We start from the raw sequence: 24,654 nt of genomic DNA, 5'->3' as shown, positions 1-24,654 counted from the left end.
CCACTCTAATGATGTACTTAGAAAACAGACCCTCAGGGTCTTTGCCTAACAGGTGATGATGCATCCTGCTTGTTGAGTGACTAACATGTGAATCACATAATAGAACATTTCAAAATAAGACAAGGAACTTACTTGTTCAATTTTCTTGTGTTTTGCAGCTTTTTTGTCAGGGGCTTAGCTGGTCACAGAAAGGCACTGCCTGTCCTCCATTTCGAAGGCAGCAGCTGAAGTATAATCTAGACAGATATTCTTCAAAAATATCAACAGTCTTTCCCATCAAAAAGTGTCACCCCTGTCTGCAGAACAAAGGTAGTACGGATGCTGACTCTTGCAGCACTGATGGAACAGGTCGGAAAACAAAAAGGCTAAACAACAGTGGGTCTACCCGGTTACTTGCATATAATGGAGTCGGGATCCCATGTCTAATGATGTGCAGTGGGCCCCAGATTTCCACGTATTCTTTATTCAAAAAACGGTTGTAAGTAAAAAATACTAATAAATGAGTATTCACATTTCAGCCTGCTTCCTTAAAAAGGGTGATATTTGGGAACCTGAAGAAGAGATAGACCTCGAGTCCTTTAATACCAATGTGTTCTTCGAACTTTTGCTGAGACAGTCACAGTCAGTCACAGCCAAACTGGGCCATTTCAAAGAAGAGGTAAAAGCCTAGAACACGTAACTTTGCCTGTTCCCATGATTTCATTAGCCTTTGGCTGTTAAGTGTGTACTTTATTTCAACTTTAGCCTTTTCAGAACATGAAACAGATATGTACCCATATTCTTAATAATGCTGTTTATACCATGTGATATAGTGTGAGGAATACTGACCTTAAGGCAAACGTTTTGGTTTTCTTATGGTTCTGCTTTGCACTGATACCATTTTCAGAAAGTGATTTCATCTCCCAGCTTCTATTTTTCATCTGTAAAATGAAAATAATATAGATTACCTAGTAAAACACTTGAGAACTGCAGATTAAATTAAGGAGAACTAAACTTAAATGAGTATGCAGTTACACAGATATGGAGTCTCACTCATTTGAATGTTATAATAATCTCACAGCTGAAATCAATGGGGTAACATTTCACAGCCCTAGAATAATTATGATGAATTTATCTGTAACACTCATCTGACTGCATTTGTGGTTTAAAGAACAGTAGAGGGAGCTGACATTACAGCATGCAGTTAGCAGACCAGTCGCATAAAGAGATCATTGTACCACAATCCAGGAAACCTAGCATGAATGTGTTTTGTATTGGAAACTCATTACATAAAGAGGCATCAATTTTGTACAGAAAATGCACTGTCTTCAAACCATATCTTACAGTCCTATTTTTTTTTTCTTTGCCTAAGGTGAAAATCGTATATCGCAAGCTTACGAGTGAAATATCTTCACTGAAAAACCTTTGGATAATGACGCTAGGTATCCCAGAAGAGATGGAGTCTTACGAGAGCACAATGACAGAGAATTACATGAAAGCAAAACAGCAGGTAAGGCTCAGTTCAGCATTATTTACACACGGAATAACGAATGACATCCATGGTAGTCTCTTTTCACAGTTTTGGCCCCAGTCATTTAGAACATCACTTTTGGAATTGTAAACACTTTGTATCTCATAGGCTGCAAAACAACATCGTAATGCCTGTGAACAACAGGCTAAGTCGCACCTTTAAAGCATTTGAAGTTGCTGCTATTGCTTCATGCTAACACAAACATCTCTTTGAAATTACTCACTTTTTTTCTTTTCTTGATCTATCTGATGGATCTGTACATCCCAGCTCTTTGTTTGGGAGCTTTTGTCTCTCTGCTTCAGTAGCAGAGGTTTCTGCTTTCAAAACAGCACAGGTTTGTATGAGCGTGTTACAACTTTTTTCCACTTCAGAATTGTATTTGTTTACATTCTTGCAGAAGTTCTAAGGATGAAACGATTTCATGTCTTATAAACAGAAATACACTTGTCTCCCTTGGAAAAATGTGTACTCTGCACAGTAAGGAGTTGAAAATATGTTGGTTTTTTTTTTTTTCTTAATGACCTGGTAGAAGTTCTGCAGCACTTGTTAAAAGGATATCCTGAATTCCTAGCTTATTCAGAGCTGGATACATGCTTATCACTTACAAGCTAGGTAACTACAACTCAGCATATTAGAGTTATCAGCACATGCATGCTCAAATTCAAATAAACAGATCAAGATTATATTTTATTTCAAATCTTTGTCATTTTTAATAAAGGGAGGAAAAGTTGCAATTTCTGTTTACATTTAGATAAAACAAAAGATGACATTTGGATCTTATATCCCACCTAGGCAGAAGAACAGATACAGCAGAGGAAACAGCTGGCTGCTGAATATGAGGAAAGTGTGAACAAACAGATGCACTTACTGCAGCATGACCTGAAATGTCAGGAAGAGCATTATGTCACGTTCAATTCTGCGCTGCGAGAGGCAGTGAGATTAGCAGAGATGCTGACAAATGAGGTGGCTTGTAGAGGAAGCCAAACAATGTCGTCTCAGCTAGACTGTACAAGGTAATAAACATACTGAAAAACTCTGCTGCAACTTTCTATTTGCTTGCTAGAAAGCATTGTGGCAAGTGATTGGGTGGCTTGTGTTTGGCAGTACTTGTATCCAGAAGGTGAAAGTTGATTCTTTATGCAGAAGATCAGATGATGCAGTTTATGATGTTCACATTTTTGTAAAGCAAGTCTAGAAAATCTCAAACAGAGATGTAAACTGAAGAGACTCCCATCAGAAAATAGGGGACAAGTATTTTGAGGTTGTTTTCTTCTGCTACCACATGATTTGTCTCTGGGATATCACACCAGTTATAGATGGTGTGCCATCCATCTTCTGGTAGGTTTTACAACGGTCAGAATTAGAATTGTGTGATAACAAGAAAACAGAGAAAAGACAAAGTGGCATTTTTTACTGCAGTAGCCAAAGCAAATACTCATCAAGCTCTCTCTTTGCCAAAGTGCAGAGATCATTTATATGTCCTTCCAAGTTCTTCTTATACTGCTCCCTTGAAATTATTTTACCTTATCTTCAGATGGCAAGTAACCATCTTTATCTCTTGACTTCCAGCCTGCTAGCCCAGATAGATGCTGCAAGCAGCAGGATGTCAAGCACAATAATAGCAGAGAGTCACCGCCTCAAAGCATGGGGAGTGCTGGGTGAAGGAACAGGAGCTCAGCTTCTTAACAAAGCTAAAACCAAGATCCTTACCAAGCAGGAGCTTGTGGGTAACTACAACCTCCAGAAATTCATTTCAAAATGATGTTAGCATGTAAGGAAGTATAGGCAGGCACGAGCAGGTATGCTGCTTTTGATGCTTTTGTAAATAGGTCACAAAAGAACCGATAGCAAAGTGAAGAGAGAATGCACTTAAAAAAGAAGTCCTTATTGAGATCCCAGCAACAACTCATAAATCGAGGAGTTGTTAACAAAAGCATAGTCATCAGTAGAACGTTTTTCTACGTTGTTTCTCGAAAAGAATGTCAAAGTTCATCAAGATCTTCAGGTACTTGCTAACCATCCCCTAGCAACAGAGCGAGGGACTGAATAGTCTGTAGCTGAGTCTCAATGAGTTAAAGTTTTTCTTATTTGTTTGTGTGCTTTATAATATTGCTGCATGTGTTTTGAGACGATAAAATGTAAGAGGTGCCCTAGCACAGAGAGGTTTCTTTCTTTCAGCCTTCTATAAGGAACAGGAAAAAAAAAAAAAAAAAAAAAAGACTTTGTATGTTTAAATGAATGCTGCAGACTAAGGCAATAAGATCTAAAATCCTGAAAGCACATTCATGAAACATCAGTCTCTTTACTGTTATGAAACTTATGCAGACATGGTAGAGAGAGACTCAAGTCACCATGTGCCAGGAATACTATGGACCTTCCCCCGGGGACAGCATCTGTAAAAGGCAGTAGAAAGATCAGTTTCTTTATTCTCACCCCATCTCTGCCCTCACGTGATTACTGATAAACTAACAACCCTTCTCCATGAGTCTCATGGATAAGTGGATTTCTGCAAGGGTTACTGGCTGCTGCTTTTTTCCCCCTACTATTATGCATTGCTTTTAGACTCAAATGGCACTGCTCGAGCACCTGAGGTTGTCTCCGTGGATCCTGTCACCGGACTGCTAACTCCCAACCCGCAGTGCACCGTGCTGCTGACCAGCCAGAGCTCTGGGCCAGTACCGAGCAATCATTTCCTGCATCCAGAGACTGGAAAGGTACTTCACGTAACTGGGAACATCGGCTATGATCCCATCAGGTCTAGGCTGGTCTGTACTGTTGATTCTGCTTCAGGTAAGGTCGCTGGTGTAAAAGAAAAAAAAAACACCTTTTTATAGTTGTAATTTAAACCTTAACAAAAAAAATAAAACTAAAGGAAATCTGAGAAAACTTCTCATTAGCATGGTACTAGAAGATGTAAAGATATAAAGATCCATGGCCTTCATTCTGAGCTCCTATGCCTCCCTGCCATCAGCATTAATTAAATTTCTTCTGGTTCTGCATGCAGGTGAGCGTCACAGGCCTGAAGTGCCCATATTTCCCTACGTTCCTTACCCCGTTTGTCCCGACACCGGCCTACCCGTGAAGACAAAACTTCCAGTCCTGTGTCCTGAAAAAGTGTTTGCCCTGGGAGGACTCATGCTAGATCCAGCGACAGAAATAGAAGTACCCGTGCTGGGGGTTACGATCCATCCTCACACTGGGCAAAAGCTGACTGTCGGAGGGACGTACCTCAACCCCATCACTGGCATGCTGACACCCCTGGAGATTGGGGGGCCTATGACTGAGCCAGAAGGAGGCAAGATTGTTCCAATACTCGGAGTTGGTTTGGACAGCAGCACTGGTAGGTGAATGCTTCACCAACCAGTAAATGTGGGACACGGTGTTCATTTTACCTGCCCCTAACTCCCTGACTACAGGCATGGAATAGAATAAGCCGAAAGCCTTCACTTTCACCTTTCACCTTCGCCTTGTCTTGTCGAGCCAACTGCACAACTTAGCTTTTACTGACAGAACTCCTTTACTTTTCTGTAACTTTATAATTTATCACTTCAATGGTCAATAAAACTATCTAATGAAACCATGAGAGACATCTGAGGTGCTACATTAATGAATATAGCTATGACACAAATGACTGAAGTTGATTTGACTCTTGAAGACAGTCCAACTGCTCTATTAAAAAAAAAAAAAGTAGCAAGAAATACATTTTTTTTGGGGGGGGGGGAGAGGGTGAGGTTCTAGATTTTTAGCAAGCATTCTCACATGCTTACCTTCTTTATAATTCACTTTAGAAGATACACTATACACAGAAAAAGGAGTAGGAGCCTTAATCTTCTAAAGTAGAAACTAGGAGACTTCATTTAAAAGCATTTTGTAAGCCAAACCATTTTACAACCAGCATCATAAATGTTTGTCTTTTATTTTCACGTGTCTCATTAGACCTATTTCTGCTTCCTATGTGCCTTTGATCATTGTGCCTTCTTCGTTATGGGAAGGACCTGAGCATAACAACCAGCTGTCTGGTGGTATTCTGACTCTTATTTCCCATTTATTGACTGCAGGAGAAGCTATACCTCTAGGCGGGCTGGTGGATCCTTCTGGAAACCTGATGCTTCTTGGAGATTACTTCACCGAACCCCTAAGTGGGAAAACCGCCCGGGTACACGGAGCTCATCTCCTGCGAGGCAAGGTGCTGCCCCACGGTGGCAGTTACCAAGCTGTGCTGGAAGCTGGCTGCCTGCAATCACAAACCCACGTGCTGAATGCCCTAAAGCAGTTTAGGGCATCAGTTTTGGAAGATACCTGTCTAGCAGCGGACAGATTGGCAGCACTAAAGGCTTCAGCAGAAGATATGAAGAAGTCTTTCACCGCTAGGTTTTATCATGCAATGTATTGCTTGCAGAACCTCAAGAAAAAACAAGAAATAGCTTCAAACCTCAAGAGTAATGGTGGTAATCTGGGTAGGTTTAAAACAGTGCATTTTAAGAGCAAAGGGGTGTCATTACATTCATGGTGGCACCAACGAACCCATTTCCATCACAGGATTTGGCCAACAAATTAGCAGTTTAAAACTTAGGAAGCTTTTGGTCAAAAGAGCCACTCCTATGTTGAACTCAGCCGGGTATTATTTGGAAGTAAAAATAACAGCATCCACCCAGCATTTGCCAGCATCTTTTCATCACAAAATATCTGTATAATTCTGTCTAATATTTTATGTTTCTTTATGGTTGGTTTTTTTTTTTTTTTGATTTCTTTGTGCAAACTAGGTATGATCAAATACCCCGGCACAGAGATGTGGATCCCTGCAGTGTTTGGAATGAAAATCCCAGATCCTGGTGGGTCCAGTTTGATGGTGCCAATTCTGGGAACAGACTTTGACTGGAATACAAGACAACCTTCCCCACTCGCAGGAACCATGGAAGATGGAAATGGAAAAGGTAAAGAAGGAAATTGAATTTGATAATGTAAACAATAAAGAGGCAGGGACTGCTCTATCCCCACCAATATTCACGTTATTTTCAGACCCAGAAAATCACCCTACCAATGTGGATTAGTTACTGCATCAACACTGAACGGAAAATATCAATTTACATGGTGTTTATATTCAAAACAAGCAAAACCAGAAAAATGGTGAAGGAGAGCTAGGACTGAGATGAAATCACACCGTGCCTTTCAGCCATTCAAAACTCTACTATACTCTTCAAGAGAACTACTCAGAAGTTCTTTTCAGTGATTGGGCTGTAAATAGATCTCCGAAAGGGAAGGTCCTTGGTCCTACACTCCTGCATTTGGTAAATAGCATTTACAACTCAGGAAAACTCAGTTTTTGTTAGGAAACTGGAAATCATTATCATTTCCTATTCAACTTCAAAACAAACAAACAAACAAACAAAAACCTAGTCACTAGGTATGCAGCTGGAACAGTTTCATTCATGATGTAAATTATAAGGATTATGTTTAATTTTTCTTCATCCACAGGCCTTGTCCCTATCACAATTGGTGCCAGAGCCATAAGTCCAGTTACAGGTGAAATTGGACCTGTTATAGGTGCTCAAACCCACCCCTGGACACACAACGTAATTCCTATTGTCCAGCCCTTCAGAGCTTTACCAAGAAGAGCTGCAGATCCAGATCTGGTAATTACTGCTCCAACAAACCAGCTCTACTTACGTGTGTGATAGCTTTGGGAAACTTTTTGCTGATGTTTTTCCACTACTGTGAGGCAATTTCACCTCTTCATATGCCCCATAAATAATATTTTCTTTCCGTACAAGATGAACTGAAATATAGGTATGTCATTTCACTTATCTCCTCTTGTCATTATCCCTTTTTCTCTCCCTTCCATCTGTATCTTCTGCTGCTGCTTTTTGTACCTTCTCTTTTATATCCTATCCCGAAGTACACGTTGTATTATAACTTTGAACATGAATTATGCACAGACCTAGCACTGCAAAGCACTCATGCCCCATGGCAACCAAGCTGGATACATATTCTGTTGTTGAAAGCACTGAATGACGATTTCATCACTAGCTTCAATGACGTTTATAATCCACCTTCCTGCAAAATCTGAGCTATTATTTCTATCATTGCTTTTCAGCTGGACCTTCTAGAAAAGGAAATAAATTCAAGGCAAAAATACTGGCATGGAAGAATAAAAAAGGAAGAAGGGCTTCTTAAAGAACTGAGCTCTCTATTTCTTCACGTCATTCATGATGCAAAAGAGGGAAAGGCCCAGAAGGTATGGTGCATTCCTTTTGCAACTGGCTTCAGTAAAGTTCTTTAAAAAGGCTTGCCCACATGTATCAAATTAAAAGATATTTGATGCTGCACCCAGGATGGTGCTGATCTGAATCCAAGTGAGTTCCCTCCCCAGTATAGCACAAACCCAGAATGTAAACTGAGGTGTTACTATTTCACTGCAGCCTTTCCCACCTTAACAGACTGGTGGCTAGTCTCATAACAGAATAATCACCAGTTCCAACTCAGAATGTGCCTATACATCAAGGACAACACAACTCATAGTAGTATCAGAAACGGGGGAGTTGCAATCGATTTCTATGCAAAAAAAAAAAAAAAATAAAATAAAATAAAATAAATTAAAAGGCTAGGAAAAAGCTACAACCTCTTGCTCTCATCTGTCAGAGGAAAGAGCATCACAAGGAGTTACCGTTGCACAAATTTGCAGCATTATCTGAAACACTCCTCCATTTCTTACAGATAAAATACAGGGAGGAAATGAAAGACATTGAGGAAATGTGCCATTTTCTTGAAGGATCCTCTCTGCAGGAAGCTGAGAGAAGAGCTTCAAAATATTTCAGCAGCCAGCTGGGCACCGAACTGCCCTTACTATTCAAAGGTACAAAAGGTTAGCTACAAACAGAGGAGAGGGAAGCAGGGTCATGCATCATTTTCTGTGATGCTTGCTTCCTCCAACAGGTTAGCTTAAACCTTAGAAACTCCTCACATCCTCCTGAAGCAAGACAATAGAGAGGTAGGATCTGGTTAACTGCGCTGTTCTAAAAGAACGGAGAAGTGGTGAAGCACATTTAGATGGTGTTTTATTTCAGATTTGCTCTGCGAATTTCTATTAGATTATCAGATGGGTACTCCTGCTAATATTTGCTGTCTACAGCTGACAGAGATGAAAAGGACCAGGAAATACAGGTTCTGTCAGAGATCAGAAAGGCACTGGAAAATCTGATGCACTTCATTAAAAAGATGCAATTGGAAGAAAAACGAATGTGCATGCAGATGACTGAGAGAGAGAAGCAAAGGAGCCATGTGCCAAGTACTGAGGCAGCAACAAACCTGACCTTCAGACAGGTGAGGTCACTGCTGGGTTGAGCTGAACATCTCTGGTCTCAGACAACAGAGAACTTGTCAACCTTTGTGTGGCACTGTAAAATGAAAGCTCTGAAACCAGTATTCTGTGATATTTCAACTTTCAGGAACTCCTATTTGAAGAGATTCTCCTTTCCCACCTGGCCTGCTTTCATTTTCCTTTGTTTTCTAGAGTGGGAAAGATCCTCCTTAAGTCAGAAGGCAAGCAGTCACTGCCAAAAAATGAATGAAACCTATCTTATAAAATCACAACTGTTAAAGCTGGAACAGATCTAGGAGATCATGAAATAGATCAGATCTAGGAGATCACTCGGTCATAACGCAGTGCATAGTCCCCTATAGGGCTGGACCCAGGTGTGATCCAGAGAGGGTATTGGTGCAGCTGAATCTCCCTTCCTGCAGTCCTCCCTGTTACAGGGAATGATTAAAAAGTGCCTAAAGTCTTGTAAGACTTCTATACACACAAATCCATATTCAGCCCTTGAAAACGTGGATAGACCTTCTCCAATCAAGTGCTACCTAGCACTAAAGAGAATGCATCTATTTCTCTCCAAGCAATACCAGCTGAAGTAAACACAGAGCTTTTTATTGACCAAACAGATGTCAGGCAGACTTTATTGAAATATGTTGCCAGGAAGCTTTTTCTTTCAATTTAAGACTGTCTATTCACAATCTATTTGACATTAACACCTTTCAGACACAAACAAACTGCATCCCATGGTCAAACTGTCCTGTTTATTTCCTTCAGTATTCCTCCTACATCAGCCCTTTTAGAACTATTACCTTCGGGGTTGGGTTTTGGTTTTTTTTTGGCCCTTCTTTACATCATTTGCAGTTTTCATGACTGTTCTTTAGCATATAGCCAGATACCAGTGCTCTATAACCATTATACAGTCACGCCAGCTTTGTAGCTAGTGACCTGCCACATTATGTGTAAGAAAGAAAATGAAAGCTGGGACTTGAAGTACCCTTATATTTTGTATCATTTCTTCCAGGTCATCCTTGCCTTAGCCTCTGAGTTTCAGGAATGCATACTGAAACAACAAGCTAGTGTGGAGACTGCATACACCAAACTGGAATTTTTGAGGGACTTGTCAAATATCCAGACCCAGCAGGCAAAGGTACTGACTTCATCCTCAGGCAAATAATAAGAGGTTAACTTACTTACTTTCTAACAAAAGCACGAACAGTTGCCATGTTCTGAGAATAATCCTTGAGAACACTGCCACAAGAAATCAGAGTCCTGTAAAATAACCAAAAACTTAAATGAGAATTTCATTTATAAAGTACACTTAAAAGATAAACAAAATTTCACTTCAAAGGCAGTTTTTCCCACAGCAGGGTTAGAAAAAAATTCTCAGCGTCTCTATTTCCATGGAGATTTTAAACACCTGGACACCTGAAGCTCTTTCCTTCCTAGGGAAGAAGCAAGAGATTGTATACTCCATAATGCCTGTGAATTTTTTTCCCCATGGATGCAAAAGTGATTTTCAAAAACGCTTGAGTGCAAAAGATCACAACTATCCCTGTGTTCAAAGGACCTTTCAAATCCCATCCCATCCCCTATAATGTCTAAAGTACTGTAGGCCTGAATCCTCTAGACATAAGCGTCTTTCCATCAATTCAACGGACTCGGGACCTGATACTTATATCAGTTGGCTTCTGTATTCTATTTTGGACTACTTACATAAAAATAGCTTCAAATTAACACATTTTTCTAATCTTCTTCCCTTTTCTTCAGTGTCCTTCCTTTAAAGCTCCCTTGGAGCTATCTCTGTCTTCCTCTTCTGCTCTTCCATCCCCATGAGACATTAACTATTAACTGAATTTCAGCTTATTAGTCTAAATGAGGTAGGATTATTAGACCACAACGTTGAACAGAAAACATTTTATCAGATGTATGGCACTTACAAATGGATTCCAGAGAAACAGAGGACGTTAAATACAAGTAATGCAGTTCAAATTGTTTGCCTTACAACATTCAGATCAGCTTGAAGGATGTCAAAAAATCAGAGTTGGGTGCTCTGGGACCATAACCATTGCAAAAGGCTTTTAAATTGCTGAGACCAGCTTGCGGTAGCATCTTATTGGGTCGCCAGTTTGCATAGGATGGCTACAAACCAAGATGGTAAGGTTTTCATGAGAAGGCAAAGAACACCAGGATGCTTTTCCTATGGGTTTTTTGACAGACATGAAACACAAGTTGCATGTATTGTCTGTTGTCTGCTTTGTGCTGTTTCAGATACTTTTCTCTGGGTCACAACAGTGCTTTGAAAACTATGAGACAACCAGATTTTATGGCGGTAGTAGGATCTCACATAGTCCATGCAAGGACATCCATCAAAATCTGATCCCTCTGCTCAAGTCTGTGGTTCAGATGCTGGAAGAAGATAGCAGAAGTAGTGCATCACCTGAGACACCCGGTAAGACAGGAGATAAGGTACTGTCAGTTACCTTATTTCACTCCAGCCTTTTAGGACATATCGGAACCTTTCAACTCTGAAATGCTAGAAAGAGGGATTCTCCCTTCTGACAGCTGGAAACCAGACTTCAGCTCCATTTTGAAAGTACTAAAAATCTCCTGGGACTTAAACCCTTTATCATCTCTGTATACTTGCTGCCAGGTGGGATCAGGCCTGAAATCAAAGCTCAAAGGTTCTCTTTCCAGGCCTCACAAAAGTTAATGCATATTTTGCAAAACAATCCATCTCTTTCTCCCCATGTATAGAGTTCCTATAAGAATAAAAGTGATTTCATTAGACTAACTTGTTATAAGCTGAAAGTCAGTTAAAATTCAAAGGGAAGACTGAGAAAATGGTGGTACTATCTGATTTCGTACGTTTTCTATGTATTGGAGCAGAGCTGGTTTACCTGGAAAACCTAATTAAGATGATTTAATCTTTGGAAATCAAAAAAATTCATTTTGTTTATGAACCTAAGTTGGCTCCATGTTTTTGGTCCAGGAACTCCTGCAGAACAGAAAACCTAACCTCAGTTTGACATCTGAAAACATAGTTCAAAACCTAGAAATCAATAGCAAAGCTTTTACTTTGCCTGCTGAGAACATTCAAATTCTTCATTACATCGTGACGAGCCTTTTAGGTCTACCTGCTAAGTATGAGCAAATGGAGATACACAATCTGTTCAACTGCTGAAGAGATTTCAGTATGCAAATTACCATACAGTTAATTTGAAGTACGTGACACAAGCAAAGTTTCCTTTCCCAACAAGCAATACAGACTTTTAGAATTCTTATGTCCAATTCAAGGCAACCTTATAGGAATTATTGATAAGCTACGCTTTTGATAAATGTATCTATTTTGGTAAAATGCTCTTTTGCAGAAATGTAACTAGAAAGGACTGATGAATGACCTTCCGAAAGGCCATTTGGTTTCCTTCCAGCCAGGAACACTGCTACTTTTACTACTGCATGCTGTAGAATTAAGGGAAAAAAATTCTAACAGTGCAAGAGGGCTTAACCGTACTCCAAAAATAATGATTCAGCAGTAAATATATTCCCTGATTTCTTCTACAGGGTACTCATCAAGAAGTACTTTAAAAGCATCTGCTGCTCATTCAGAGGCATTAAGGACTGAAGCAAGTCAGGAAACTGCTTCGGCTTCCACTGTATCAGCTCTTCTGCCCGTTTCACATTCAGAAAAGATCAGCCTTGTACAACAAGAAATCCAGACAAAGTAAGAAAACCTTATTCATGCAATGGTTATTACGCCTCGTTTAATTGCCTCTGCATTTTTACTTATAAAATATATATTCTACGTGGGCTTAGAGGTCTTTCCCCTGCCCCCAAATGCTTACATTTGGGTTTTATGGGTGGCTCAAGATAAGGTACCTGTTACAACCCACTGTTTGTTCTCAGACAATATACATACGAATGTGAGAAGTGTCACATAGTAATGAGGACGTGTACACAGTATACAAAGTAGGAGTCTTTCTTCAGTCCTGTCTCATGCGTATCTGGTCACAGGTTTTTCTTAGAGAAGCATGCTTGTGAACTGGCACATCTGGAACTATCTTTAATGATGGAAGAAATAAGCGCATTTTTTTATGAATCATGCAAGACCAAGGAAAATGAATACCATAAAGGAAATGGGGTAAGGTTGGTACCGTATCAACTTAGAGTGCTCAGCTGATACACAAGAAAAGACAGTTTTCTGTTTTCTTTTTGAATTCCTTTCAATTTTCCCACATAACTTCAGAAAAGGAAATTAAAGCAAAAAGGAGTTTCTAAAGAATCTTCTGTTCTGACTACTGCAAAGCAGAACAGAAACAAAATTATCTTCCCTTCTCAATGTTAAGGCACAAGAATCAGTGGCTTTATTTTCAGTAACTTTTGGGTACATAATCCTACAGTAAATCGTTCTACTTATGTTACTTAAATGAACTTGGAGATCTGGTTTCTGGCTATTTTTAAAGCTCAGTGTGACTCATTTCTCATCCCTCTGATGCTCCTAATCATGAAGATGTTGCAGTTGGGCTGTCTGTGTTTTCAGGGAAAGACCAGAGGAACAGAAGCAGTCATCACCAAGGACTCACTCCTGAAAGAACTGTCAGAACACCACCACCGTACTGAACAAGTCCTCTATCAGAAACATCAGGAAGAAATCAAACATTCTGGCCTCAGCTCACGTTTAACAGCACCCCATCAGACCTTACATTTTCTGGAAGAAATTCCAGACCAGTTGTCAATTTGTCATTCTGGTTTTCAGATCCCAGACTCTGACTTCACTGAACAAGAAGTAAGTTTAAGGCACTTTGCTTATGCTACTCCTACTATTGTCACTTCACTGCTTTGCAAGGATGAATGCAACCTTCACTGGAAGGTATAGGCATACATGCTAGCTTTAGGCATTACATAGGTACCTGTATTATCAGAGCAGCTACAAACACAACTTGAGCGTTTGGGTCTCCTTGTATTGGACTTCATATTTTACTGCTTTAGTATGTGGTTTTTTTACTACATATTTTTATTGCTTTTATTGCTTTATTGCTTTATATGGGTTAAGCTGTCTAAATTTTAAACTATCATTACACAAGAAAAAATAGTGACATTGCCAGTACAAAGCTTTTTCTTTTCCTTTTTTTTTTTTTTCTAAGCCAGTTTACAGCCTGACTTTGTTTTTCCCTTGCTCACATGCATGAATGTAGTTTTTCTTTTTTTCTTCACAACCTGTCTTTTGGTCTTTGCTGCTTTAATGGTCCTTGTTCCATCCTCCATTATCTGAGGATTTTATAACACTGAAAGTATCTACAATTACAACATGCTGGTTTTCCTCTAGTGGGCCCTGGGCTTTGCTAGCAGAGTATCACTAGTAGACAACAATTGAGGATTTGAAAGTAGAAAAGTTCCCTCTTATAATAACAATTTTTCCTCAAAATACTTTGAGTTAACATTTCCTTTATACTTGTTCACTTTGTAGAAGGGGCCACTGCTGTTTCTGCAGTCTCAGTGCCCTCCACCAGTGGTGCTCTCCTTTTAGCTTTTACAAGTCTACATAACCACAAACCTCATGCTACTGTCTGACAGGAAAACATCGGAGAGATAGCTTAAAAGATGGTTAGGTAACTTGGGCAAATGGCTTCTGTTGTGGGCAAGCTCCACCTTTGAGATGACCTTGTTTATACGCGCAGCCTTTAATATGGCAGAGTCATTCTCCAGTCAGACCATATCAATCCGTTCTGAGAGCAGATGTCTGTCTCACATCAAGCTAATGACAAACTTCTTGATCCATTGTCTGATTTCATCTAACTTTGCAGGGGCATAAAGAGCTCAGGAAATAAAGCGTCCGTATATTTTATGAAAACAAACAGGCAAGCAAGGGAGACACACAAAATTTACATACCCCTCTGAGGCAAAACTGCAACATAACTTCATGCCTTACTAGGTACACTCATCCAGCAAAGACCTATATGGGAAAAGCTTTCCTGGGAGCCCCTGTAAACTTAGAGGAAGGACTACTCCAAACTGACCCACGTTTCCCACCACAAGTCCATAGGAAATTGGACTTCACTAGTTCTGGTGACTACAGTGCTATTTGTTGGTGTAGAAAATCCCTATTATTATTTTTTTTTCCTCTTTCACTTCACAGGAACTACATTCTCGGGAAGTCAAGCTCTCTCCAGACTCTGTAACTCAAATACTACAAGCTTCTGCAGTGAAGATAGTAAAGCTGGAAGCTCTGAGGCAAGCATGTCTGTACAGAGTCCTGGATCTCTACAACAACCTTCAGGTAGAGGCAGTTCGCGCTTTTCACGCCTCACCCCTCACCTGCAAAAGCCTCGTGGTAATTCAGAAAACCTGTAAGCTTGCAGCTGCCCACCCTGACCTACAGTGCAGTTACAGGAACCTCCTAAACAGGGCATCCCCACAGAACCACACTGTCAAAGCCTTTCCAGTTGTACCCACTACAACCCCAATGCAAGGACAAGTTCACTTCTGTACACAAAATTCATTTGCTCATAGCACTGTACTTTCCTTCTTCAGATTCTGACTTGGCCAGAAAGCGTGACAAGGATCCTGAACAGCTTTGACTACAAAACTAATGGTGAAGAAGTAGCTGAAGAAGTCGCTCAGACTAAAGAGAAACAGCAAATGGCAAGAGCTCTGGCTTTTCTCCAGAAGCATCATCAAGAAGGGGATTTGATTGTGGGTTTAAAGGAAGAGTCAGGAGCTGAGCTGAGAAACATGCAGGCAGAATTTAGACTGGAACTTCACAGACAGACAGAAGAGAAGGTACATCAGCTGAAGCATTCGTGTTTTCATTTGCTAACAGAGGTATGCGACGGGATGAGACTTCAGTAAAATTTCTGGTTATTTTAGGTTCAGCAGTGTTTTATGTGGTTCACAACTATTCAAGTCATGTTATACAAGAAAGGATTTTCCAGCTCTAGCAGGACATGCTTTGGGAATCTTTTCAAAGTCCCTTTTAATTTGATGGACTCCATTATTCTTCAGGGTAGTTCACTGTTTTTCCCTGGACTCCTATTTGCAAACCTGCAGTGAGAATTGGAATACTTCCACACTTTCCAACTGTGCAAGTAAAGGAATCTATATGATTTCGTAATGTTTTCTTCACAGATACAAGCCAAAGAAATGCAAGTGATCCAAGAGACCGAAGGAGAATTAGGGAATTTGGTGGCATATTTCATCCTATCTCAGAGACACCTGAGGCAAACAGTCGTAATGCTACAAGATTGCTACAGGCTCCAGAAGGCTACACTGAGGTCCCAAAAAGAGGGCACTGACCTGGAACAGCTTGCTGTAGAAGTAATATTCTCCTGATAGTTTGGTTTAGAATCCAGAACTCCTCCAGTGAGCTGTTACAAAGCTTTAAAGTTTATAAATGTCTCCTCCGGAATTGTTTCTGTTTATAGCAAATGGACAGTTTGCTCCAGATTTAAAAAAAAAAATAATAACATACTGTAGCCTGCAACAGTTGTGTTTATGAAGAAATGGAAAATATCATGGGTTTAGCTACTAAAGATCGGGCACTTCAAATTCATTTCTGAATAGAAATTTACTTAAGGCTCCTTTGAGGATCTTAAGCTTACTTTTTACAGTTTTTTTTATTTTTTTTTTTAAACAACAAAAATAAAGGGTGCATGGGACTGCAAAATACTCTTACCCATTTTCCACTACCTTTGATAGCATTTTCAAAAACTCCGACTCTTAAATCTGTCTGTTCTCAATGAAATGCACAAAAAGTAAGATACCCAGTGTGATTCTGATCACATACCATGCTATATTTCACATGACTGTTTTATCTTTCAGGAGTTACCAATTGATGATGACCTGAGGGGCATGTTGTATCTGCTGAAGAACAACACAGAGAATACGTTGTTAGTGCTTGAATATATACAAGCTGTAAGATTATTACAGCTGAGAGAAGCACAGTTTAAGGAAATAGGCAGAAGCCTAAAAGGCTACCTCCAGGAGAAGGTAAAATTGAAAATATGTTACCTACTGATTTTATTCAGAAAATGCTAATTTGCTTTGCTACTGTTACTATGCAAAGGACTCTGTTCTCCAAGTATCACCCTTTCCAGAACAATACCAGGATCTTACTTTTTTTTTTTCCTTATGTATGATCTGTAGTTTGTGGATGAAGCTAACAACATAACCAATTGAACTGAAAAAATTCAGAGAGCAGAAAATTAGAAAGCTGAAGGATCAACTGGAACTCTTCCTGGGAAATAAAAGAACGAAGAAGAATATTTCAAGTAATTTTGATCCATTGCAGGTTAGAAAACCTTAAATCCCCAAAGGTTTCAGATTGAACAGGCTGCATCATATGCACAATATATAAGATTAATGGTGTAATGCTAAAGAGACTGTGAATGCAGCTAGTTGTGTGGATTATGTTCTGTACTACGATAATCACAACAGATGTTTGAAGACATTGGTTGAATGTAGAGATTAGGAATACACTACTTGAAGAAGCTTGAAAGGGACAGGAAAAACACGCCTTTTAAAAAGCAGCTATCCTCCCAAGTGAAAGCATAAGGGAAGAAAGAGCTGGACAGTTTTCTTCTTAAGAGAAGAAAAAAGCTACCTTGAAAACAAAAGAAACATCAGAAAAAAAAAAGATCTCTGGCAGACCTCCAAGAGAACTATCTGGACCTCAGACAATCTCACATATGGCAAGTACCAGATAAAAGAGCAAAGCTGCAGAATCACCTGCTGTGTGGAGAGCTGCAAAGGAGGATGAAGCACACGGGGTTTGATTCAACAGCACACCCTGAGCAGCATGATAGGAGGGACCCTGACCACATCCCTTCACATAACCACTCCACTCCACCCCGCAGTGGTTTTTTGTTTGTTCTGGGCATTGGTTGGCTGCCATTTTTGTTTGTTTGTTGCTTTTTTCCTGATTTTCAGTTATTTAGAGACTGAGGACTGGTACCCAGAAATGCCACATGTAGTCCAAAGTACTAATCATTGTACAGTCTGAGCAGTTTAACAGCAGAAGGCAAGCTAAGCAACTAGGATCTGCCCTAAACAAAACATATACAGCCTGAAAAATGAGCTCCTTAAGATGAAAGTCTGCTGGAGGTCTCTGTATTTGCTTCTTAACATTTTTTTTTGCCATTAACAATGTGAGAGAACATAAGTTTCTAATACACAAAGCCTAAATGTATGCCAGACAAGTAGTTAAAAATAAAGAAAACTGTAATTATCATTATGATTTTTATAGGCACTTTTACACCTCCTTACCTTTCTTTGTAGAACTTGATGAATAAATGCAGTGGAACAGAAGGGAAGGATTTTCTTCCAGATCCAGAAAAGCTGAGAATGAGATCTGAAGAAGAAAGAAAAGAGATGCAGCACAAAAACAGACCTCTGTTGTCTATCACCAAGTCCTTCTGGATTCCAGGGACACATCATAAGGCAGATGACGAGCTCTTAGAGTTCTTGACTAAGAGTAAGTTCAGTTTGTCATAAGAAACTCAAGTGACTTGTCATTCCTTTTTGATGTTCTTACATTTCCTGGAGGGCATTAATGCTTTGGAAATGGGAAGAACAGGGAAGAGGTTGGGTGGAAATCAGACAATAGTTAACAGTATAAGATGAGGAAGGCTTTATGTGTTTCTGAAAATAAAACATCTTTCTCCCAACTAACCATCCTAAAAACTGAGCAAACATGAAGAGTTCACGTTAAAAAGGCATTTTACAGCTAGGACTATAAGAGTGTCCTCTCAATTAACGGATATTATCAAAATTAAAGTATAAATCTGGATACTTACCTGGGTGATTGCTTTTTCTGGCAAGAATACAATTCTTACCTAGATAATCTTTATACATCTTCAGAGCTGCATTTCTTCCATCCTTAGGGTTAAGCAGGTGTCCGGGGGTTCCCTTGAAACATCAGCAGCTATTTGATAAGTAGCAGAATTTCCTCCTCTTTGGACTGAAAAAAAATGTTATTGGGAGCAGGTGAACTATCACTTGTGATCAATTCCTAAGTGTTTAGGTTTTCCAGCACCTTCTCTATGAAGCAAACAGCTATTTATTTACCCCTTATCTCGATGAAGTGGTATGTAACACAATCCTGGAATTCAACTAAACACAAAGAAATAAACCAAAAGAAATCAAGGCTAGCTTATGGAACAAGAGGAATGGCTAGGAACATCTGGAATTATTTGCAGTTATTAACTACTGTATACTGCTCTCACAGACATCAAGGTGCTGAAGCAGGCAGAACACCTGGTGGCATCCAGAATTATTCTTCTGAATCCACAGTTCACGACACCTCCTCTGTATGGTAAAAACCTTACATCATTTTATTGACTACTACCCCACAAATGCAGCTACACAAAACGATCTCACAAAACCCTTCTTTTCCCACTAACTACCACCTTTTTGTTTGTATAACAACAAATTGCGTGAGCTACACGTGATATCTGCATAAGCAGCTTGCCTACATCTGTGAAGTAGCAACGATGTGGTGCTCATAATAAACCAAAGACTGTACTTAAAGCACTTAGACAAACATTGCATTCATTAGCTAAAAAATAAATCCTACAAATTCAGATGAGATATGCAATAGAAAGCCATTATTTATAGACTCAAAGGCAGATAATCATTTTTTTCATCAAGAAAAATACACTGGAAACAAACACAACACCGTTAGGAAAAATTGCCAGGAGTATTCTGTAAGAAGTCCAAACAAAATCTGTGGGAATAAGAAGCATTTAGGTTTTGGTCTTGTTTTGTGGTTGTTTTTTTGTTTTGTTTTTTGGTGGGGGTGGGCAGGATTTTGAATTTTTGCTTGTTTTGATATGGAGAGTACTATCTTCTGTGTAAAGATTTCCATATAGTATTTGAGGTACATGAAAAAAGGAGAGAACTAGCCAACTGGATATTGCAAAGTGTTTTTGAGAGAGAGATTTTCTCTGAAATGTTGACATGTCTTTGCCCAGACTTCAATATTGTGCTCCAAACAGCAAAACTATTTACCCGTTTCACCTTGCTTACATAATTCCTTTTTGGAATGATGGTAAGAGATGGACTGTTTAAGAAAGCAGCATTTCTGTATTTCTTTACACAGGTGGTAATAAAAATAAGTATCTAGAAACCTCTTTTCTTCTTGGTCTTCTGAAAGATGTCAATGACGAGCTCCAAAGTCATGCGGCGGCAACTGGACTACTACAAAGCCAAAGGCCGGACAAAAGTAAACCTCATCTCTGCTCATTCTTACAAGAAATGTCAGAAGGTGAATGTAATGCAATGATTTTGGTTTCATCGTTCAGGTAGCCTTTGGCTGTTTTAATTGTGATAAGATTTTACTGGACAGACGACTTAGATTTACTGTCCTCTGGAGAAAGTGCTGTAACAACGGAAGACAGACCCAGAATCACTCAGACATTGCTGCTGATGAAGTGTGAGGCACACGAGTCATCTCACTATTTAAGATCTTATCTGAAATTTCACAAGGAAGAGCGAAGTTTTGGGGGTTGCATGAGAATAAAGCATGGCATGACTCTTGAAAAAATTTTTAATGCATTAGAAGGGCTTAATTTTATATTGAAAAACGATGCAAGTGTTACAAGGTGAGAAATGCAGCATATTACATGCTTGTGTTGCAATGTTCCCTCTTGGACAAACAAAATGAAAACACAAACTATTTAGTTTAACAAAATGGTATTGCTCTTTGTAGAAACAGCAAGTTCTTCTAAGGGTGTACAAGACACCTTGATGGATCAAGGAGGAGAACTAATAGAAGTTGATTCTGCAACCCTTTCTACGAGGGAGTTTGTCATATATCAGTATGGCATCTCCATCCTGCAGTTTCTCAGACTTCACATGGATGTAAGTTTTTAAGACACGGATGTTTAGTAATCGGTGCTTTCAAAAGTATACAGGTATCCAAAAAATCTTTTACCAACTATCAAGTAAGATCAAGCAAAGAATAACCAGTCTGAAAGCATCAGGAAGTGAAATCCATTTGTTTTCTCCACAACGGTATAGGACTGTTTTGAAGTCAAGTCTCTGTCCCACAAGATCCACGGTCCATTCTTATATTTGCCGTGTCATCTTTCTTGAGCACATCACTTAATTCTTGCATTACCTAACTGCTGCATATGCATAATATTAATACTGCCTAATATTAGGATAAAGTTTTCTTTTTTAGTAATTTGGAGCAAGGAGTCTCATTTTCTTTTTACAGGTCTTAGCACATTATGGCTGCAGTCAAGGTAGACTCTCCAGGGTCTTTCATAAAAATATCAAATAAATAATAATAAAAATAATAGTGACTACAGTCAGAGCTCCAGGGCAAGAGTACACTTTCATTTATTTAATTAGAAAACTGGCAAGATGAACTGCTGTGATATGCAAGGGTTTTTTAAACAGTCTCCATTTCCTTGTGGTATTTGTTGGCTCTGTGTACTGACTGCAAATCAAAGCTGACATTTAAATGAATTTATATCCCATTAATCCCTCTTACTTTGCAGATCTGATGTGCATACATACTTTTTACAGAAGCAATTTGCCTTCCCTTTACAGGCTCCAGAAATTAACCTGTATGTTGCCTCCAGCATACCTCTCTGCAACGCTACAGGCAATGCCTTCAGAAACTGCTTCTTTTATCAGGTTTGTCAACTTCACGTCTAACCAGTCTGCGTAATATTTTCATATCCATTAAATTAGAGAACTAGGGAGGAAATTGCAGAAACGGTTCATATTTTTAAGTCATGGTATGCTTGATGCTTTCTAGGAAAACATCAATATAATGTTAATGGTATGCTTCAGGTATCTCTGAATGTAAACTTAGAGCACTCTAGGGTACAGAGATTTAATAAATGTTTTGTATGAGGGTCATACTCAAAGCACGCTTTATTAAACAAGCTGTGGTTACCAAGTCTCTCATATTCAAGTTACACCAAATTATCTACAGGTCACCTTCACAGAAGTCAACAGCTTATGAGCATTTTACGTGCTATAATTAAATAATACTAAATAGCCAGCTTCCATATTTCTAAAATTCCATGACATTGAGAGAGTTTTCTATAGTTCGCAACATACAAAGATAAAACTGTCTAGAAACACCTAATGTGACAATGTGTTAAATTTCACACAAAGGAAAACAAAGTCTTATGACAACGCTGCTTTCTTCAGTATATGGATATTCACCAACATTCTCTATTTTGAGTCTTTTAACTTGTGTAAAATTGAGACCAACCCTTGGAGGAGTCGCATCAGCTGAGCTGACTGCTGCTGTGCTCCTGTCTCAGCTCTGGATGTTTGTTGATTCTCAGAATTCGGAGAACAAGCTGTTCATTCTAAGGGATTGCCTGGGTTCTGCTGGAAGCTTCGTCCTGCTCCTTGTGCACTGTTTAGCTCATATCACTGCTGCTGACTTCAGCCACGACACCAACCCAATCTTTCTGAGGCTTTTTTATCAGGTACACCAATATGTTCCAAATGTAATTACATCACAGCAGTGTTTGGAAAAAAGCACCATTTTAAAAGCAGGTGTTTTTAACAGTTTTGTACAACTTCTAAAAACAAAAATCAAAGGTGAAAGAATAGATGGTTAAAGGCTGTTATCTGAACTGCCATTGCTGTTGCACAAAGGTTGTTCACAGAATGGTTCATATTCTACATCTAAATAATTCAGCTTCACCTCAGCTGTAAGGCAGCAAGACAACAACAACAAAAAAATCCACCAAATACTGTATTCTCTTTTTCTAGGCATTAAAGACTTGCCTTGGTGAAATGTTCTCTCTTAGACTCCAGCTGTCAACAGTTCTCCAGGGTGAAAAATCCTCTGGAATAACTCAGATGTTGCTAAAGGAAGAACCATTCTCCAAGGAAGAAATAACTCTGATCTCCCAACTTTTTGAGGTGAAAGTGAAAAGCTTCACAGGGATGGAAGCATTTGAGAAGGTAATAAAGATCATGAGTCCTGGTCTGGTTGAAAGCTCACCATCCTTATTCTCATTTCATTGCAAAATTGCAATTCAAACCTGCTTATAGGTATCCGGACTCTTACATCTTCAGCTATAGGTACCCAGCAAGCATGTGACTGTTTGAATCTAAAAGCCACACAAATAGCATCAGAGGCTGTTATTTTTATCTGAAAAAACTCTTTCGGAAAGAAATTTTGGGCCTCATGCAAATCACTACAACAGTATATAAAGTAGTACCATGAAATAATGTATTTGAAGAGTCTATAAATGGCTTTTAAAATTAACACTGATTTGCTCTCTCCACTTCTGCGCTTATTGCATGACAAATTTGAGGAACCACTAAGTGGCAAGTCGTTTGTGAAGAACAAAGAACATTTCCTTCATGCCTTAAGCAGCTATGAAAAGGGCAGCTTGGGACGGAGGACACGGTAAGAATGATTTCAGAGGATGTATTATGAACTGTTGTATTAAGATAGCAACAATCAAACAATCTTGGGGGTTGTAAATGAAGCAAATCATGACACCTCTTCATTATGACCTCACTCTACACTATAAAACCATTTTCCACAACCTGCTACATCTACTGACACTGTATAAAGGACAGGCCAAATGTGCTACCCGATTGTTACAAAGACTGATTGCTTCTGTCTAAGCTATCATCTTTTGAGTAACAGAAGTTAAATTTCTGTGAAATTGGTCTTTCTGACTTGGTCTTGTGAAAAGTCTATAGATAACACCAACAGTGGCATTTTGACTGTCTGATTTTAAGCATTCCATTTATTTAGCTCAGCAGAGGAAAGCTGCACTTACTTGACCCCTTCAGAACTTGAGGATAAAGTAGACACGTTAACTGAAGAGCTGGTGGATATCATAGAAGGTGAACGCCACTTTTTGAACAGTAAAGGCAGTGAAGACTTGCTTTTTGACCACCTTGAATTAACTAGTTTGGAAAAAGACCATTTGGTACGACAAATAAAGGCATTAGAAGAGAAGATAGCCCTAGGTAAAAAGTTTTAATGATATTCAGAAGAAGACTTCATGAATTGGTTCTAAATTGGTCCTCTGCTTTTGTCTTCAGGCTTTACACCAAAATAAATCTTGTGTTTTCATTTTACGAGACTGTGTTTTTCCTCTTCATACCAAAGGCTCATTAAATTGAGAGAGAAAGCAATACAGTAATTTAAGTGACAAGATTTTAGCCTACATTACTACATCCAAGTAGTGAAATGACAAACACTGTTGTAAAAGCTCACTAAACCCCCAACTTTCAGGAACAGGAGCAAAAATTAGAAACAGTATTTAAGCCTCATTAAGTATATATATATTTTAAACTAAAGTATCATTTTGCTACATGTTTTGAAGCCTCTACAGACATCAGCTGACATTTATGCTTCAGACCTTAAGACAAGGAAAGCTATAGACATAATCAGCCCAAGTAACTACCTACACAATCGCACAACAGGAGCAAGAGACATAACCTCCACCACCAAAAGCAGCTTGCCCAGTGTGGACAACCTTCACTTTTCCTGATGTCACCACACATCGGCTGCTCCGTAGTGCCAACCATAAAGGAATGCAAACCCTGCACTGTCAAAGACTCACCCCGCTCTTAAGCTTACAGATGCAGGTTTTCCTCCTCCCAAATTCAAGAGCCAAGCCCCGAAGGGCATAGGGAATTTGACATCCAATACTAAATAAAGTATCTGCCCACCACAGTCTCTAGTTTAGGTAACTAGTCACATGAGATCCTTCTCACCCCATCAGTACAACAATTTATGAAGGCAGAGGGCAAGAACTTTAAGTTATTTCATGACCCACTGAATAACCTCATACTAATGCTGTTACCTCATTAAACATCAAACATTCAACACTGAGAA

The 24,654-nt window shown here is 39.3% G+C and overlaps 3 protein-coding genes across 3 annotated transcripts in view; 2 read left to right on the top strand and 1 right to left on the bottom strand.

The window, feature by feature from the left end:
- POU2AF1 (POU class 2 homeobox associating factor 1) overlaps positions 1–4,231 on the bottom strand; it is a 79,294-nt gene extending 75,063 nt beyond the window's left edge. Inside the window, exons 1-3 of the mRNA XM_013187128.3 lie at positions 4,097–4,231; positions 829–920; positions 133–296 (exon numbers count right to left, since the gene is read on the bottom strand). The gene's annotated coding sequence lies outside the window, so the exon portion shown is untranslated. The remainder of the gene's footprint in view (positions 1–132; positions 297–828; positions 921–4,096) is intronic.
- Positions 4,178–18,215, top strand: LOC136786320 (uncharacterized). The gene is made up of 19 exons (XM_066981082.1): positions 4,178–4,300; positions 4,515–4,850; positions 5,569–5,967; positions 6,274–6,444; positions 6,986–7,143; positions 7,605–7,745; positions 8,225–8,363; positions 8,640–8,830; positions 9,844–9,969; positions 11,091–11,271; positions 12,384–12,543; positions 12,834–12,960; positions 13,360–13,605; positions 14,956–15,096; positions 15,351–15,599; positions 15,945–16,133; positions 16,638–16,805; positions 16,962–17,106; positions 18,093–18,215. Exons 2-18 carry the CDS (start codon positions 4,646–4,648, stop codon positions 16,992–16,994), a joined length of 3,024 nt encoding a protein of 1,007 aa, XP_066837183.1. The 5' UTR covers positions 4,178–4,300; positions 4,515–4,645; the 3' UTR covers positions 16,995–17,106; positions 18,093–18,215.
- Positions 18,099–23,891, top strand: LOC106039761 (uncharacterized). The gene is made up of 9 exons (XM_013187132.3): positions 18,099–18,288; positions 19,042–19,128; positions 19,915–20,079; positions 20,524–20,675; positions 21,372–21,458; positions 22,124–22,270; positions 22,560–22,754; positions 23,111–23,205; positions 23,563–23,891. Exons 1-9 carry the CDS (start codon positions 18,099–18,101, stop codon positions 23,792–23,794), a joined length of 1,350 nt encoding a protein of 449 aa, XP_013042586.3. The 3' UTR covers positions 23,795–23,891.
- The last annotated feature ends 763 nt before the right edge of the window (positions 23,892–24,654 follow it).

Source organism: Anser cygnoides, chromosome 21, assembly GCF_040182565.1.
Source record: "Anser cygnoides isolate HZ-2024a breed goose chromosome 21, Taihu_goose_T2T_genome, whole genome shotgun sequence".
NCBI classification, from domain to species: Eukaryota; Metazoa; Chordata; class Aves; order Anseriformes; family Anatidae; genus Anser; species Anser cygnoides.
Note: the sequence above shows the minus strand (reverse complement) of the source record. Positions and strands in the feature narration are given on the sequence as shown.